Below are 19391 nucleotides of genomic sequence, written 5' to 3' on the forward strand. Positions count from 1 at the left end.
TTGTTGAATTATGTATATGCACTTTTGGCCAAAAGCTAATGTTAAGTTGTTTAGAAAGTCTTTGTAATTGCCAAAACATCTGAAATGACTGAGTCTATTTAAGCCTGTAATAAATAAAGACTTAAAGGATGTTCACACCTAGCATGATAAATATAAAGATGACGATAAAGACTTTGTTATAAAAATCCTTTTTAATGTAAAACAACAGCAGCGATCAGACCACAGTTAAAATGATAAATATATAGGGGAATCAATGTCATTGAGAATGTTGTGTGTTCAGAGATTCAGTTGAAGTGTTACCTGTTGCCTTTCTATCAGCTGGAACCAGTCTGGCCATTCTCCTCTGACCTATGGGATCAACAAGGCAGTTGCGCCCACCAAACACCCACTCACTGGATATTTTCTCTTTTTCTGACCATTCTCTGTAAACCCTAAAGATGGTTGTGCATGAAAATGCCAGTAGATCAGCAGTTTCTGAAATACTTAGACCAACCCGTCTCTCACTAACGACCATGCCACATTTAAAGTTACTTAAATCACCTTTCTTCCCCATTCTGATGCTCTGTTTGAACTGCAGCAGATTGACTTGGCCATGTCTACATGCCTAAAATGCATTGAGTTGCTGCCATGTGATTGGCTGATTAGAAATTTGCGTTAACAAGCAGTTGTACCTAATAAAGTGGCCAGTGAGTGTATGTTGCCGTCATGTTTTTTGAGAATATTACAGCGCATTGTATACATTTATTATTACCATATCCGGTAACTGCTTCGACACTGCTTAACAAGCCGATTGCACAATACATTACACGAGCTGGATTCACTGGACAGATGCGCTAGAAACACTGAAGACATCCGCTGGTTACAAGGGGGAAATGTAAAAAATAAAAGCTTAATCTAAAAATAGGCTCGTCATTGTCTATTATATATTAAATTGGTAGAAAAAACTGATTTATGAAACTGGCAGATGTATAGTAACATCAATGATCTTTGACCTTTCCCTACAGACTACTCCTGTGCCCTGCAGAGAGATATCCTCCTGCAGGGTCGCCTCTACCTCTCTGAAAACTGGATCTGTTTTTATAGCAACATATTCCGCTGGGAAACGCTGGTGAGTTGATGTATAATTCAACCTCTGATATGAGATCAACCTCTCATGCCATATTATCGCAGAGCAGTGTGAAACAACTCGAAAGTCTCATTCATTTCCAGCCCTCTTTTGAAGATTGAGTTTTAGTTTGTCAATTTAGCTCTGGAAAATGACATTCAGTTCACTTACAGTCTGTTTTTGTGCATTTTAGCTGACGGTGAGGTTAAAAGATGTTTGCTCCATGACGAAGGAGAAGACGGCTAGACTTATTCCCAATGCAATCCAGCTGTGCACGGACAATGAAAAGGTAAACACAAGCTTTAGACTTTGTGCATATCACTAGAGTGCCGAACCTGAACACTAAACATTGGCATATTCTTCCCCAGCACTTTTTTACCTCATTCGGAGCGAGAGATCGGACGTACATGATGATGTTCAGGCTCTGGCAAAATGCTCTGCTGGACAAGGTTGGAAATAATGCACCACTGTTATTACTGTAACTGTTATAAACATATATATAATACATTGTGTTTGCAAGACATCTAATAGACACCCAAACATACAGGAGATGTCTTGGGTTAAACAAACAAAACAGGGACGAATGACTACACAAGTGAAGTCTGTCTAATCAATATTTATTTATTTATTTATTTATTTATTTATTTATTTATTTATTTATTTATTTATTTATTTATTTATTTATTTATTTATTTATTTATTTATTTATTTATTTATTTATTTATTATGATCAATATTATTGGTGTTGTTATTATTTTTTATCCTTTGTAATATTATATTAGTTGGTTCTGTTTATTATTATTATTATTATTATTATTATTATTATTATTATTATTATTATTATTATGTTAATTATTATTATTATTATTATTAGTGTTAATATTATTTTATCATTATTAATATTATTTTGTTGCTTTATTATTATTATTATTATTATTATTATTAGTGTTATTGCTATTATTTATCATTATTCATTTTATTTTTTCTGCTTTTATATTATTATTATTATTATTTATTTTTTATTATTGGTGTTATAGGTGTTATTATTATTATCATTATTAATTTATTTTTGTTGCTGTCTTTTATTATTATTATTATTATTATTATTATTATTGGTGTTGTTATTATTTAGCATGGTTAATTTTATTTCTGTAGCTGCTGTTTATAATTATTTTTTGTTGTTGTTAATAATAATAGTAATAATAATAATAATAATTATTATTATTATTATTATTATCACTGATGTAATACTATTTATATTATTATAAACAATGGTGTTATTATTATTATTGATAATAATATATTATTATTATTATTATTATTATTATTATTATTATTATTATTATTAATAATAATATTATAACTAATGTTAATATTATTTATATTATTATAAAATTGTGTTATTATTATTATTATTTATTATTATTATTATTATTATTATTATTATTATTATTATTATTATTATTATTATTATTATTATTATTATTATTAATATGGGTCTATCTGACAACTAGTCTATTTTTGCACTATTGTTAGACATCTATCAGAGTTTTTTGCTGACAGCCCAAAGTTAACCTTGTTTAAGCAAAGTCCTCTATGTTTAGATGTCTATTAGATGTCTTTTAAACACAAAACTGCTTGCTGGGAAATGTTCGGTGGCCATGTATTGCCCAACGAGTCTCTGTGACTCTCTTTTTCTTTTTTTAAATCTAGCCATTATGTCCCAAAGAGCTTTGGCATTTTGTCCATCAGTGTTATGGGAATGAGCTGGGTCTGACCAGTGACGATGAGGATTATGTACCTCCTGATGACGACTTCAACACCATGGGGTGAGTTTTCCCCCGTCGTGACTACTGAATCATTTTTGTTGATTCAGATCTCCACCTTCTCTAAGCCTAGAAAGCTGTCTTTCATTTATAATATGAATATTTGGTCTTAGAGGGGAATTTTGTTTAGTAATGAATTAAGTTTTTGTGTGTGTGTGTGTGTGTGTGTGTGTGTGTGTGTGTGTGTGTGTGTGTGTGTGTGTGTGTGTGTGTGCAACAGATTCTAATCCAGTCACAATAGCCTTTTCCTTTGATCAAGTATCTATTTTATTACAAAAGACCTGTTTGGATACACTAATGACCAAATCATGTTAAAATAACTCATCGGTGGCTTATTTTAAATCTTGTAAAAAGGGGCATAATAGGTCCTCCTTAATACTTTTGTTCAAAATAGGTTGCCTAATTGCATTGAAGGTAATGGTAAATGTTTGTAGTGTTGCAGAAATTAATTCAGCTCTTTTCCATGATACAGTACATTCATCAAACATTATTAGTTACATTATTAGTAATATAATAAATATTTTCTAGAGTAGCAAATCAGCATGTTAAAATGATTTATGAAGGATAGCTGTGATAAATAGTAGCGATGCTGATAGCTCAGCTTTGTAGACCTCTTCATTCTCCCTCCCCACTGTCTATTGGTTCATCCCATTATTGTCTGTGGGAGAGGGTCTCTTCTGCTGCCCGAGCTGGTAATCTTGACCTGCAGCTGTTGCCCCTCTCCCTGGTGCAGGTACTGTGAGGAGATTCCTGCTGAAGACAACGAGGCCAATGACAACTGCAATAAAACCCCAGACGCCAAGATGGACATCAGTCCCCAGCTCCATCGGAAGGTGTTTCCCAACAGCAGCCTGAACTCCACAGACAGCACTGATGCTCCGCTCAATGTAAGGTGATAGGTGGCCATATCTGGGGTCTCATTTAGAAACATGACATACACACAAAATGGTGGTTTGCACTTCCCACGCAAAGGTTGTGATCTATAAAAAACAAACTGGATGAGCGAATGTGTCCAGCTGTTAGTAAACTCTAAGTAAACATTTTTTACCTTCAATTTTGACTTACAGTTTTTTCTTAGTCGCTTTGGTGCATTTCTCACAACACTATTTATATTTGCACAACAGTTAATGCATTTCTCAAAACAACTTGTGCACATTTACATTTACATTTAGTCATTTAGCAGACGCTTTTATCCAAAGCAACTTACAAATGAGTGTAACTTACAACTTGTGCACATCCTAGGAGCAGTTTCTCATTCCTTCCAACACATTGCAGATGCTTTTGGACATGCAGTAACTGCTTTTATACAACTCTCTGCTGTTTCAAACATTATCATATGCTTATGTCATGTCAGTCAAAATTAACTAAACTTGTAAATGCTGAATAGTCATTACATACAAAACTAATAGTCCTCATTTCATTACTTGAGCCATTACATACGAAAATGTTGAACTAGCTGTCAAAATCTTTCTAGCAAATTTTATGAAAAAATGTAAATCTTTATTTTTCTTAAAATGTCTTAAAAATTGAACAGTTTCATGAATGATTTACAGACCTGTGTATGTTGTAGGCTCAGTTCCAATATGTACTGCAGTATTGTTTACAGTTGTGCACAGCTCTACCCAAAGGAAGTTTATGTTTGTTGTAAATAAGGGTTTATTTATTCTTTTGCACAATGTTGTGAATAAATTAGAATTGCAAAGAGCAAATGCAATAAACATGTGAAACATACATATCCAGTGTCTTGTACTCAAATACCTCACTAAATGCAGTGATGTCTAACTTTACTGTAGTTTTCAAATGGCTGTGCTAATAGTATCCCTAGTAGCAAAGAATTCTGGCCCAGATTTGGCAAAAAGCTGGCACAGCAGGCATTCATCCGGCACTGGCATACAGCATGTGGGCCAAACATGGCCCGGGTTTGGCAGAGGTGGCACCGTTTTTAAGGCGGCACACAAGATTTGGGCCAGATGTAAAACGTAGTATTTGGCCCAGATTTAAAAATTTGATAAGTGGGCCATGTGAGTTTGGCCAGTCTTGACCCACATTTAAAATACATTAAAATCATTTTTGAGTAAAGAAAAAATATTCTACCAATCAGGTCACTTTGAGAAAAAGCGTGCCCATAGTGTGCCTAAAGCGCATCACTCCATGGGTTTATCAATTTCATTGCAATCGTGACACACCAACCTATCTAGCCCAGTTATGAGTTATTAACTTGGCTGAGACTTGGCCCAGATATGGTCTGTGTTTGGCCCTTGTCTGGAAGCCAGATTTGGTCCAGTCATATACCGTAATTCACTGCGGCATGTGGGCCAAGCAAAACCTGATTGTGTGGGCCAGAGCTGGGCCAGAGAAATTTTGCTATGTGGGATAAAGGGCTGTCTTCAGCATTTTCAGGAAGTGTCACCAACATCTGACTTTTTTAGCATTGGAGGAATTGTACAGAGTAAAGTGTCATAATGAAAACATGACAAAGCCATTTGACTATCTTGTTCATAAACAATGGTGTTGGGACTTTTCATTTTGATGATACTGACACTTTGATTGACATCAATACTTGCTTTTGAGGAATGAGCGATCCGTTTTGAGCATGTGACGCGCTTTTGCAGGTTATCAGCTAGGTTTTGCAGTTTGTACTAATTGTTTTGACAAATGCATTAACTGTCTTGCAGAAATGCACTGGGGTTGTGAGAAACGCACCAAAGCGACTGAGAAAAACTGTAATTGACCCACTTCAAATCTCTTTTTTGTAAACTATGCATTTAAATCCACATTGGAAGTCATAGTTCACCCGAAACCAAAACTCTGTCATCATTTACTCAATATTCAGTTGTTCCAAACCTGTTTGATGTTGTTTCTTCTGTTGAGTACAAAAGTGCAATTTTTTTTAGGAAAGGTGGATGCTCAGATGGATGCTTGGACAGACGAATGGATGGATGAACGGATGGATGAATGGATTGATGATTGGAAGGATAGATAGATAGATAGATAGATAGATAGATAGATAGATAGATAGATAGATAGATAGATAGATAGATAGATAGATAGATAGATAGATAGATAGATAGATAGATAGATAGATAGATAGATAGATATGATAGAAAGACAGACGGACAGACAGATAAATAATTGGACAGATGGACAGAACGGTAGATAGAACAACAAACAGGCAGGCAGATAGATGGATGGATGGATGGATGGATGGATGGATGGATGGATGGATGGATGGATGGATGGATGGATGGACGAACGGATAAATAAATGGACATATAGACAGAACGGTAGATAGAACAGCAAACAGGCAGGCGGATGGATGGATGGATGGATGGATGGATGGATGGATGGATGGATGGATGGATGGATGGATGGATGGATGGATGGATGGATAGATAGATAGATAGATAGATAGATAGATAGATAGATAGATAGATAGATAGATAGATAGATAGATAGATAGATAGACTATTTTAAAAATGTTCTTTTTTGAGTGGACTATCTCTTTAAATATATTCTAGTGAACGTTCACTTTTAGGAAGGCTTTGGAAACACATTTGATTGGCTTGTTCTGATGAGATTTTTTCAATATGTCTTTTTCTGTGTAGTTTGATGTGCCCCCGGTGGAGGACTTTACCAACTGCATCCCAGAAGACCTCCTGCCCCTGACCTTACCTGATAATAAGCTGTCAGAGACCGGTGGCTCCGCCCATGTCCCCGCCCCCTCACCCTCGCTTGATTTTAATGATAATGAGGATCTTCCCACTGAACTCAGCGACTCCTCAGAAACACACGATGAGGGTGAGTCAGTGAGTGTGTTCTCCTTTAACTGAGCTAACCCATTTGTAGATATACTGTACCACAGGCAGTGGTGTGAAATTACAAATTCCAAATACTCAAACGACTGTAATTGAGTAGTTTTTCTCAGGAATTGTAATTTACTAAGTAGTTTTAAAATGTGTACTTTTACTTCCCCTTAAGTACATTTTTTGTGCTGTATCTGTACTTTTACTCCACTACTTTCCTTCAACCTGCAGTCACTGCTTTATTTTTTCTTGTCTATGGAGATTAGAAAACGTCCAACCAAATATCAACATCTTAAGATGATACTGCTTGATGTTGTGTGGATGTTACCACTATGACGTCTATCAGACGTTGGATTTTGGTTACCATACCTGACAAATAAATGTCAGTATTTGACGTCAGTATGACGTTGGTTTAAGATGTTGGCTCGACATTGAATTTGAGTCACTTTCTAACACAACCTAAAATAAACCAAATATCAACATTATTTGACGTTGTTATTGGACATCGGAATAACGTTGTCCTTAGACGCTGGCTAGACATTGAAATTTAGTCACCTGATGTCACATCCTAAATCTAACCTAATATAAGCGCCTTACAACGTTGTGTGCATGCTGGGCAATAACTAAATCCACTACAGAATGTTACGTTTACACACATCCACAAATTACACTACTCTTGAGTACTTTTGATAGGGCCACTTTTCACTCATACTTTGAGTAATATCTACAACAGATACGTTTACTGTACTTGAACTTTTTTTTAGGCAAGTAATGTTACTTTTACTTGAGTATGATTTTTCTGTACTCTTTCCACCACTAACCACAGGTGCTCTGACACATGGCTCTTCTGATTTTGTGTGTCCGTGCGTGTGTGTTTGTGTGATTGTGTGTCTTCTCAGCAGGGGAAGTTCAGGCCTTCCAGGAAGATCTGAATGGGAAACTGTACATTAATGAAGTGTATAAGTTCAGTGTGGATAAACTGCACGACATCCTGTTCACTGAATCACAGTTCATGAGGGAGTTTCTGGAGCAGAGACGCTTCTCAGGTTATCTATCTATCTATCTATCTATCTATCTATCTATCTATCTATCTATCTATCTATCTATCTATCTATCTATCTATCTATCTATCTATCTATCTATCTATCTATATCTATCTATCTATCTATCTATCTATCTATCTATCTATCTATCTATCTATCTATCTATCTATCTATCTATCTATCTATCTATCTATCTATCTATCTATCCATCCATCCATCCATCCATCCATCCATCCATCCATCCATCCATCCATCCATCCATCCATCCATCCATCTATCTTTCTGTCTATCCATCCATCCATCCATCCATCATTCTATCTATCATTCTATTTATCTGTTCTATCCATCGATCCATCTTTCATTCCATCTATCATTCTACTTATGTTCCATCCATCCATCAGTCTTTATATCATTCTATTTATCTGTTCCATTTATCCATCCATCCATCTTTCACTCTATCTATCATTCTACTTATGTTCCATCCATCCATCATTCTATCCATCATTCTATTTATCCATCCATCCATCTTTTACTCTACATATTTTCCATCCATAATTCGTTCTACCTGTCGTTCTATTTATTTGTTTCATCCATCCATCCATCCATCACTCTATCTAATGTTCTGTTATATGTTCCATTCATCCATCTGTCCATCCATCCATCCATCCATCCATCCATCCATCCATCCATCCATCCATCCATCCATCCATCCATCCATCCATCCATCCATCAATTGTTTTTTCATTCTATTAATTGTTCTTTCATTTTATCTATCTATCAATCATTCTAATTAGCTGTTCCATCCATCCATCCGTCCATCCCTGCTTCCATTTATCCATCCATCCATTTGTTCCATTATTTTGTCGTTCCATTGTATTTTCTATTGTTCTATCATTCTATACATTATACATTATATACATTATATTTGTTGCTCTATATCAGTTCAGCTATTATTTAATGTACCATATTCATGTCTGTCTGTGCAGATGTGGTCTATCACCCATGGAGGAAAGAGGACACCGGTAATCAGACCAGAGAGATCATGTACACCATCTCCCTCTCCAACCCACTGGCCCCAAAGACGGCCACAGTGACAGAGACGCAGGTGAACTCAAAAGAAGAGATCGATGAGCTAACAGAGCATACAGGACATGTGTTAAGAGCAGTTTTTGTCTTTATCACAATCCTATGAAAAGCTGTACTTACTTGAGCGTTTTTTTTTTTTTCAGACTTTGCACAAGGCCAGTCAAGTGAGCGAGTGCTACATCATTGACGCTGAGGTCATTGCTCACGATGTCCCCTATCATGACTATTTTTACACACTCAACCGCTACATGCTCACTAGAGTCGCAAGGAACAAGTGCCGCCTGAGGTAAAGCCTGGACTCTGTTTTAATCTGGTAAACATCATTAAAGGGGACCTATTATGCAAAAATCAATTTTATAAGGGGTTTAAACCATAGACTGTAAAACATATGTACGTAGTATCCTTGACGTCACCCATAGGTTTCTGAAGAGCGCAAATTAATCTAAAAGTGGGCGTGGCCAAACGGCTGCAATTTGTTAGTGCATCATTGCACCAACTGGGGGTAACTGAATAAGGGTAAAGAGGCGAAGCGTGAGCGGAGCTACAGACGCCTGCTAGCATTTTGCTTAGACAGGCTTTTCGTTGGTAGAAACGATAAATACTTTATTTCCTGCGACTCGTTTGTGTACTGATCACATGTGCTTGGTTGTATACTATATAAATTAAGTGTTTAGTCTTTAAAAAACAAATACACTGTAATACATTGAGCTACTAAACATTGTTCTTAAGACATTTTTCTACAGGAGGAAAACGCAAATTACTACCCAACACTTAAAATGTAGTTTGTGTTAGTAAATGCAAGGCTATTGATGAAATCCAGGCACAACACTGTATGACAACGCATTCAGTTTACCTACAGCTAATCAATGTTTCAGATTGTGGAGTGCATTACAGGTCTAAAGAAAAATATCAATGATAAATTATCATAAATAAAACATACATTTATATATATATGGTATATAAGTATATAAGAAATGGTATATAAGAGATGGTATATAATTTCACTCACCTGGGAAACGGAGGCCTTGTGAACGGTTTGTGAGCACAATTAAGTGCACACAGCATGCCAAATCATCTGATAATTGTAAGAAATAATTCCAAAAGGGGAACTGACTGTGTAAAGCCACATAAAACAACACAAACATATGATATATATGCCAAGTTCAGCGGCCAATCAGCCGGAATTAGCTGGGGTGAAGTAATGGCGACCAGCGAGACCTAACTGTCACTCAAGTAACCACGCCCTTAATTATGCAGACTTAATAAAACGTAATATAAACAAAACGGATGAGTTTTAAAAAAATAACCCCCTCACAGTTGTCATGAAGGGTAATATTAGCTATATACACCAAAATGGTTCTTTGTACCAGGTACATCCATGTGCTGTAAGCACCTTTTTTTCCTGCAAAGTTGGCCATTTTAACAGTGGGCTCAATAGAAATATGCTCTATTATGAGGCCAGGACTACCAGAATTTCGATGAATTGCAGTTTCAGTTACTTTTGTATTAGCTACACGAGGGAGAGAGGGAGGTTGATGCTTGGTTTAAACACAGTTGTGTGGCAACAGTCAACATAACCAGCTTCAAATGGTATTTATTAATTGTGTTTTTTGTAGTCACACTTACATTTATATTTAGTCATTTAGCAGACGCTTTTATAAAAAAGGAACTTACAAATAAGGACAAGGAAGCAATTTACACAACTACAAGAGCAACAATGAATAAGTGCTGTAGGCAAGTTTCTGCTATGTAAAGTGTAAGAAGCAAAACATAAGTAATTTTTTTTTATTTTTTTTATTTTGTAATACAGTTAACGGTAGAACCAGAGAGGCAATTGCGGATTAGGAAGGGAAGTGGAAACTAAATAGTTGAGTTTTTAGTTGTGATAAAAACAGTTTGCAGAAACACTTTAATTGACATTCTCCCTTTGTGTCATTAGAGAGGGAAAGCCCCGCCCACTAGTGATGATCTCTTCGTCATTAGCATAGGATGTTGGCTTTTTTTATTTTTCGAATCTACCACTATGCTGACACAGGTATCTTTTGATAAGAGGTCTGGGAGCACAATATTATTTTAATTTAAAGAGACAGTCACCAAAATGGCACGATTAGGATCAAAGCCTATAAGGGGCAGTAGAGTATTTTGAGCTAAACCCCAAACACGCACTCTAGGGACATCAGAGACTTATTTTACATCTTGTAAAAAGGGGCATATTAGCTCCCCTTTAAAACCTATTTTTATGAGATAATCTTTTATTGCCTGTACAAGTAACAAAATGCCCTTTTTTCTTGAAATGAACCTAAAGAGTGTCAGCTGAACTGCGCTACAGGAAGCAGCCATGGGGATTAGTCAAGGGCTTCATTGAGAGAAACTTCTGGAGTGGTCTGGATGAATATTTTAGGTATTTAGGTAAGTTTTGGCAGATCAATTACATGGATATAGTTTCATTTATTCATTTTCTTTTTGGCTTAGTCTCTTTATTAATCAGGGGTTGCCACCACCACATAATGATTCGCCAACTTGTATAGCATATTTTTTTTATATATATATACCCAGTTGAAGTCAGAATTATTAGCCCCCTTCGATTTTTTTCTTCTTTTTTAAATATTTTCCAAATGATGTTTGACAGAGCAAGGAAATTTTCACAGTATGTCTGATAATATTTTGTCTTCTGAAAAAAGTCTTATTTGTATTGTTTTGGCTAGAATAAAAGTAGTTTTTAATTTTTTAAACACCATTTTAAGGTCAATATTATTAGCCTCTTTAAGCAATATATTTTTTGGATAGTCTACAGAACAAACCATCGTTATACAATAACTTGCCTAATTACCCTAACCTGCCTAGTTAACCTAATTAACCTAGTAAAGCCTTTAAATGTTACTTTAAGCTGTATAGAAGTTTCTTGAAAAATGTCTAGTAAAATATTATTTACTGTCATCATGGCAAAGATAAAATAAATCCATTATTAGAGATTAGTTATAAAAATTTTTGTTTAGAAATGTGTTGAAAAAAATCTTCTCTCCGTTAAACAGAAACTGGGGAAAAAATAAACAAGCGGTCCAATAATTCAGGGGGGCTAATAATTCTGACTTCAACTGTATATACTGTTGAACTGTATATATACAATTGAAATCAGAACTATTAGCCCCTTTGTTTATTTTTTCCCCCAATTTATGTTTAACGGAGATCAGATTTTTTTCAACACATTTCTAAACATAATAAAACTGCTTTTATTCTAGCCGAAATAAAACAAATAAGAGTTTTGCTTTGCTCTGTATCAAGGATCAAATATGACAAAAAAATAAATAAAAAATCCAAACAGGCAGTAATTTATCCAAACAGAAAAAGTGATGTCAAATCTTGTAATCATCAGGGAACACTTAGACTTAACCCTAATTAGGTTCAATCAACATGCATTATTTTTAATCTGAGCAGCTAAACCAAGTCGATTAAAGGCAGCCAAAAAAGAAATTAAATTCATATATAAATTTTAGACCTTAAATATTCATTTCAGAATATCCTGTACACAATAAAAGATAAAAGCATGTATAAAAATGATAGCGAAAGTCATTAAAAAATTATAATAAACTGCTGAAAGCAGGCAACGCAGTGACACAATAGGTAGTGCTGTTGCCTCACAGCAAGAAGGTTGTTGGTTCGAGTCTCGGCTGGGTCAGTTGGCATTTCTGTGTGGATTTTGCATGTTCTCCCTGCATTTGCTCCGGTTTCCTCCGAGTGCTCCGGTTTCCCCCACAGTCCAAAGACATGCGCTAAAGGGGAATTGGTTAGGCTAAATTGTCCGTAGTGTATGTGTGTAAATAAGTGTGTATGGATCTTTCCCAGAGATGGGTTGCAGCTGGAATCTGCGTAAAACGTGCTAGATAAGTTGGCGGTTCATTCCGCTGTGGCGACCCCAGATTAATAAAGGGTTTAAGCCAAAAAGAAAATGAATGAATCAGTGCTGAAACCAGATAAAGAGTTTGTATGTTGGTTTCTGTGTGTGCGTAGAGCTGGAGCTGAATAAGGTACAGCTGGTGCTATCTGAACAATCTCCCAAATCCAAAGCATTACGCACAGCTACAGTGAGGCGGAGGAAGCGGCCCCTGACGCACATGAGGCCGCAGCACATGGACGAGGCCCTCAGCCCAGTCACCACACCTGAGGATGAGAAGAGCGTCATCCAGCGCATCAAACATGTGGCAGGTACGCTGATGGACAACTGATCTTACACATTATATAAAACATACACCATTATATGATGCAGGGAGTATTTAAAACCAGCAACGTGTGAAATGCTCATGTTTTTCCTTGTCTTGATGTTTATTGTAATTTAAGAAACTTTTAGGATTAGATCCAGAGCACATTTCAGATTATTCCTAATGTGATTGATATTCTAGAAAGTGTTTTGTCTGTGTTTATAATGTTCATGCTGTTGCAGGATCCACACAGACCAGACACATGCCAGACCACGCGTCTGAAGGCCTGGCTCTCTACAGCGTTTCCAAACTCCTGCTCATCATCAGCTCTGTGTGCGTATTTATAATCCCAATCACTCCTATTAAGTAGTTATTATTAGTAGTGCTTGGCAAATATTATTTAGTAAGTAATCACATCCAAAATAAAAGTTTGTTTTAAGGTAATATTTGTGTGTGTATTTTATATATTTATAATGTATATGTGATACACATACAAACATAACAACAAAACTAATCAAAATAATTTTATTACATAGCTGTTTAAATGTAGATCATTTGTATCATGTACAGTTGACCCGTTAGGTCCATTAGCATTACCTAAATTATTTATATTTGCTAAATACCAGAATAATGAGATAATTTTGGATAATTTTGGATAATTTTTTTTAAATTAATTTCATTCATTCATTCATTTTCTTGTCGGCTTAGTCCCTTTATTAATCCGGGGTCGCCACAACGGAATGAACCGCCAACTTATCCAGCAAGTTTTTACACAGAGGATGCCCTTCCGGCCCATCTCTGGGAAACATCCACACACACATTCACACTCATACACTTCGGACAATTTAGCCTACCCAATTCACCTGTACCGGAGAACATGCAAACTCCACACAGAAACGCCAACTGAGCCGAGGTTCGAACCAGCAACCCAGCGACCTTCTTGCTGTGAGGCGACAGCACTACCTACTGCGCCACTGCCTCGCCCTTTATTAATTTTTAGACATTAAAAAGTTTACAAACATTTCCTTGGTATTTTCTTGGCTTTGCTTTTAAACTGTATATCTTTGGTTAAATGTTTTGGGTATCTTTCCACAAGCTTCTCACAATAGTTTGAAGGAATTTTGACCCATTCCTCCTCACAGAGTTGGTGTAAATGAGTCAGATTTGTCTTGCTCGCACAAGCTTTTTCAACTCTGCCCACACATTTTCTATAGGATTGAGCTCAGGGCTTTGTGATGGCCACTCCAAAACATTCACTCTGTTGTCCTTAAAGCACATTTTAGCTAATTAGGCAGTATGCTTAGGGTCATGGTATGTCTGGAAGACCCATTTGTGGCCAAGTTTTAATCTCCTGAATGATCTATTGAGATGTTGCTTCAGCATTTCTACATAATGTTCTTTCTTCATGTTCCATCTATGCTATATAGAAAAGCTGCCTTATTTACAAACATTTTATGCAACATTCGATGTATAAATCTAATTTGCATCTTTGAATGGAAACATAGCTACTGTTGGTCAGCAGGAATTCATTACAATGTGTTGCTCTTTGCCTTCATGTCTTTTCTCTCTTCTGTTTTCATTGCATCCTGCAGGATTTGTGTAAGGTATTGAATGTTTTCATCAGTGCAGTGTGTGCACTGCTCTATTTGATACCACTGATATAGAGGAGCTCATGATCTGAGATGTTCTTCTTCTTCTGTTCCTCAGTCTGGTGCTGCTGGTCTTTTTGAACTTGATGCTGTTTTATAAGTTATGGATGCTGGAATACACGGCTCAGAGTTTGGCCTCCTGGCAGGGTCTCAGGTCTCATGAAAGGTAACTACTGTTATTTTTTGTTATTTTTATGAAAATAAATGTGAGGATAGAAATTTTAAAATGTAAAAAAAAAAATATTGTACGAATGATGGTTTGTTCGGTCGACTATCAAGAAAAAATATATAGCTTTAAGGGGCTAATACATTTGATCTTATAATGGTGTTAAAAATATATATATATATATATACTACTATATATACAACTATATATACAACTATATATATATATATATATATATATATATATATATATATATATATATATATATATATATATATATATATATATATATATATATATATATATATATATAATTATTAGCCCCCTTTGTAGTATGTCTGATAATATTTTTTTCTTCTGGAGAAGGTCTTATTTGCTTTATTTTGGCTAGAATAAAAGCGGTTTTATTTTTTAAAAACCATTTTAAGGTTAAAATTATTAGCCCCTTTAAGCAAATTTTTCTTCCGGTAGTCTCCAGAACAAACCATGATTATACAATAACTTGTCTAATTACCCTAACCTCCCTAGTTAACCCAATTAACCTAGTTATGCCTTTAAATGTCACTTTAAGTTGTATAGAAGTGTCTTGAAAAATATCTAGTCAAATATTATTTACTGTCATTGTGGCAAAGATAAAATAAATCATTTATTAGAAATGTATTGATAAAATCTTTTCTTCGTTAAACAGAAATTAGGGGAAAAAAACAGGGGGGCTATTAATTCAGGGGGGCTAATAATTGTTTCTTCAACTGTGTATATATGTATGAGCAATATCACATGAGTAGCAGTGCGATATGGCTGTAAATTGGCACTGGTGGGAGGAGTGCTACGAGTGTGATATTGAGATTATACAACAGTTAGACGGCAAAATCTTGTATATAAAAAAGTAGTTAAAACACGGAGAGTCTAAAACCCTTTTTTATTAGGAACTACTTTCTTCCACTATTCATTCACATCAGCAGCTGATGTCAAAACAGTATAAGCCGTTACAAATTCACCAACGTCACTTTAGAGCTAGTGTTTGAATAATTCGCTATAGCGTAATGTTTAAAGCAGGGGTGGCCAACCCTGTTCCTGGAGAGCCACCTTCCTGCAGATTTCAGTTGCTACCCATATTAAACACACCTGAACCAATTAATTAGGACCGGAACGCCACGTGATAATTACAGGCAGGTGTGTTTGATATGGGTTGCAACTGAAATCTGCAGGAAGGTGGCTCTCCAGGACCAGGGTTGGCCACCTCTGGTCTAAAGTGATGACAAAACAGCTGATTTTGTTCACATTTTAAGATTATAAGGCTGAAGGTGACATGAAATGCCATCCGCCTACAGAGATATCTCCCTACAGTCTATTACAGTCTACAGTATTTCTCTGTTGCCGTCGGTATTGTGACCGGTGCCAGGTGTCCCAGCGTTTACCCGAAGACTTTAAGGGACAAAAAAAGAGACACAAACTGTTTTGCTCTTCCTATTGGCCTTCATGTGTTTCTCCCATGTGCTGTCAACTACACACAAGTCAGTCAACGACAATGAGTTGGCAAAAAGAAAAGAAAAAGACATTCAAACCTCTGTCGCAAAATGAAATGTTACATCATTGAAATAAAAGAATGATACAGCGATATAGTGACCATCACATTTTTTCTCTGAGCTCGCTGAACTGAACTGAGCTCCCATACATGCGTGCTTACATGTCAAAGGTAAAACAACCAGAGAAGAAGTCCTCTTATAAAGGGAACATGACATGTATACACAATGCATATCAAACATTAAGCGACCGTTACAATATCACAATAATTAACCTCAAAAAAAGCAAAGCAATCACTACCAGACTGCTGTTGAGTTTGCGATAAGGAGGGATGAGGCTGAATCCAGCCTCTTATTCATAGCTTGTTATTGACTCTATACGGTCCACCTTAAAAATCACGATGCTTCCGTTTTTCAGTTTTGCGCTCAAGAAAACACACAACAGTTTTAATCTAAGCAAGAACTTTTTATGCGGTCCTGGCGCCATCTTGTGGATAGACGACGTCAACCATCTTTGATCTACTACAGTATGGCAGGCTAATGGCCACCATCAAGCTCTCTCAGAAGTTATAAATATTTATAATCGGCATTATTCTAATAAACTGCAAAGTTGCAATCTAACAACTACATTCTTGACTAAAAAAGCCCTAAAAGTACATTTTGTTGTCTAACAGCAATAACATTTGTCAAACTGTAGCATCTCTATGCTTGTTGCTGGCTGTATGTTGGTGGAGTAATACACAGAGGTTAAGGGTGAAGAGGCCTTTGTGTGATGTTACTGGCAAAATATTGCACAGCTATCAGCCAATCAGATTAAAGAACCAGACAGAACTGTTGTATATTGTATATATATACTTGCTGTATGAACCTAAATGATTATCATGTAAGAAGTGTTTTTCTCTCATTGTGTGTGCGTTTTGCAGTAAACTTCCACAAACACAGATTGAATGGGCTCAGCTTTTGGAATCTCAGCAGCGTTACCATGAAAGCGAGCTGGAAAAATGGAGGGAAATAATCAAGTCATCTGTGCTGTTATTAGATGAGGTAAGACCAACGACAGCTATAAAACATGTTACATAAAACACTAAGTTAATGACATGTATATTGTGTTTTAGAGGTTAGTTCACCCAAAATGGATTCTAAACATAAAGTGCTCAGCATACAGATGTCACTACTTTAATTTGTTCCCTTTGCCGCTGTTCATACTGCAGCGGCGGCGGTAGTTGGTGCGCTAGCAGCTTTTGACCGCTGGGTGGTGCTTTAACCATTGATTTTCAGCTTCGCCTTTTCACAGTACTAGATAGACGGTTCTGTATGTTTACCTTATGTGATGTGTTCAATTAAAATATTATTTTGTTTTAGTTTTCTTAGTAATAAACATGTTTTTACACTTTACTGTATGTTTTAGAAAAGATACACGGTGAGAAGTATAGCCCTAGGCTGCAAAAAGCAAATATAAGATTTAAGTTCATTAGCCTTTAGTGTCCGATTAAATTGCGTTAGGGTGAAAAGAATGTTTTGATTTCTTTGACCGTCATGGCGATGTTATTACCTCAAATCTTAAACGTGCGTATATGAAAACCGCGCCACAGCACACACTGCAAAATAATATTAAGATCATATATATCATGCCGGTGGAGCCGGCAAAACAAATATTTGCTCTCTGTTAAACATAAATTGGGGGAAAAAATAAACAGGGTGGTGAATAATTCAGGGGGGCTAATAATTCTGACTTCAACTGCACGTTAGATTAGTCAGTACTGAAGCCAGATCTGGAGTAAAATAACTTACGATAACGCTCCAAAAACTAGTACAAATTTAAATGTTATAGAAAATATTAATTACAAATTTAATAAAGAGAAAAGAGAAGCAAAAAAAATGTAACAATTTTGTTGAAATTTTGTATATTGTAATTGTTTCTTTGCAATATTTTGCTTGAATTTAATTTAATTTCTAAATATTTCAGGTGACTAAAATATTATTTTCATAAATATATCTGTTTAATAAATCTGTTTTGTTTAAATGCACCAAAATACATTGGCTATATTCACTGAGAAATAGATCAAAATATTCATTTTTAAAATGGGGTGTACTTAATTATGCTGAGCACTCAATGAAACTTGCTTATACATAAAAAATTCTGCAATGTTACAAAGTCACTCCACAGGGCTTTTTTTGTAAACACAAGCAGTTCAGTTTGTTTTTGCTGACATGCATGAGAGAGACATGAGCTATACTGCCCTCTTCTGGCAAAAACAGCATTCCACTTTCAAAGAAAATGCACAGAATGGTGTAATAAATGATCTTTAATTTACATCACATCTTGTTGAAATGGCATAGTTTGAGCAACTAAAACTAGCGAAAGGACGCAAGACATTACAAAAAGTTATTTTCATCTTTATTTCTATAGTGCTTTGACAATGTAAATCAGCGGTGCTCAAACTTTTTCCCAAAGAGCCAAAAGCAATCTTGATTGAGGGCTGTGGGCCGAATATATAATAAACCGTACATATTAACTTTGCCATGGGTAATTTTCTAATTTATTCTGTAATATTTAAAAATAACTTTCTAATATTGCTTTAACTATATTGGCTAATGCAGTGTCAATTTTTAAGAGTATGCAAGGAGTACACAAAATGAAATTACATACAAAGAAATCAAAACAACAACAAAAACAAACAACAATACAGTCAGATACTGGCAGATGTGCACAATGACGACTACTACAGATGTCTACTACTACTGATAATACTTCAATGACTACTTCTACTGATGCTGCTACATCTACTACAACTGATACTACTACAACAACATCTACCACTACTACCACTGATACTATTATAGCAACAGACTGCTACTACAACATCTACATTGACAACATGTACTACTTTTGATACTACTACACCACTGACTACTACTACTACTACTACTACTACTACTACTATTACTACTTCTACTACTACTACATCTACTAATTCTGATGCTGCTACACCA

The 19391-nt window shown here is 35.7% G+C and overlaps 1 protein-coding gene across 50 annotated transcripts in view; it reads left to right on the forward strand.

The window, feature by feature from the left end:
* gramd1ba (GRAM domain containing 1Ba) overlaps positions 1-19391 on the forward strand; it is a 168753-nt gene that overhangs the window by 144198 nt on the left and 5164 nt on the right. For 16 of the 50 annotated variants that reach the window (XR_012386542.1, XR_012386539.1, XR_012386545.1 and 13 more), the window contains 14 exons: positions 1005-1108; positions 1299-1394; positions 1474-1554; positions 2819-2934; positions 3665-3818; positions 6537-6729; positions 7634-7780; positions 8764-8882; positions 9007-9149; positions 11169-11272; positions 12872-13066; positions 13302-13392; positions 14767-14874; positions 17321-17441. Coding sequence is in view for 41 of the 50 variants with exons in the window: in XM_073915157.1 (XP_073771258.1) it covers positions 1005-1108; positions 1299-1394; positions 1474-1554; positions 2819-2934; positions 3665-3818; positions 6537-6729; positions 7634-7780; positions 8764-8882; positions 9007-9149; positions 11169-11272; positions 12872-13066; positions 13302-13392; positions 14767-14874; positions 17321-17441 (1772 nt within the window). In the remaining 9 variants the exon portion in view is untranslated. Of the gene's footprint in view, positions 1-1004; positions 1109-1298; positions 1395-1473; positions 1555-2818; positions 2935-3640; positions 3819-6536; positions 6730-7633; positions 7781-8763; positions 8883-9006; positions 9150-11168; positions 11273-12871; positions 13067-13301; positions 13393-14766; positions 14875-17320; positions 17442-19391 lie in introns of all 50 variants that reach the window. The other 34 variants (XR_012386540.1, XR_012386546.1, XM_073915159.1 and 31 more) reach the window with 5 other exon arrangements.

This window comes from Danio rerio, chromosome 10 (assembly GCF_049306965.1).
Source record: "Danio rerio strain Tuebingen ecotype United States chromosome 10, GRCz12tu, whole genome shotgun sequence".
Lineage (NCBI taxonomy): Eukaryota > Metazoa > Chordata > Actinopteri > Cypriniformes > Danionidae > Danio > Danio rerio.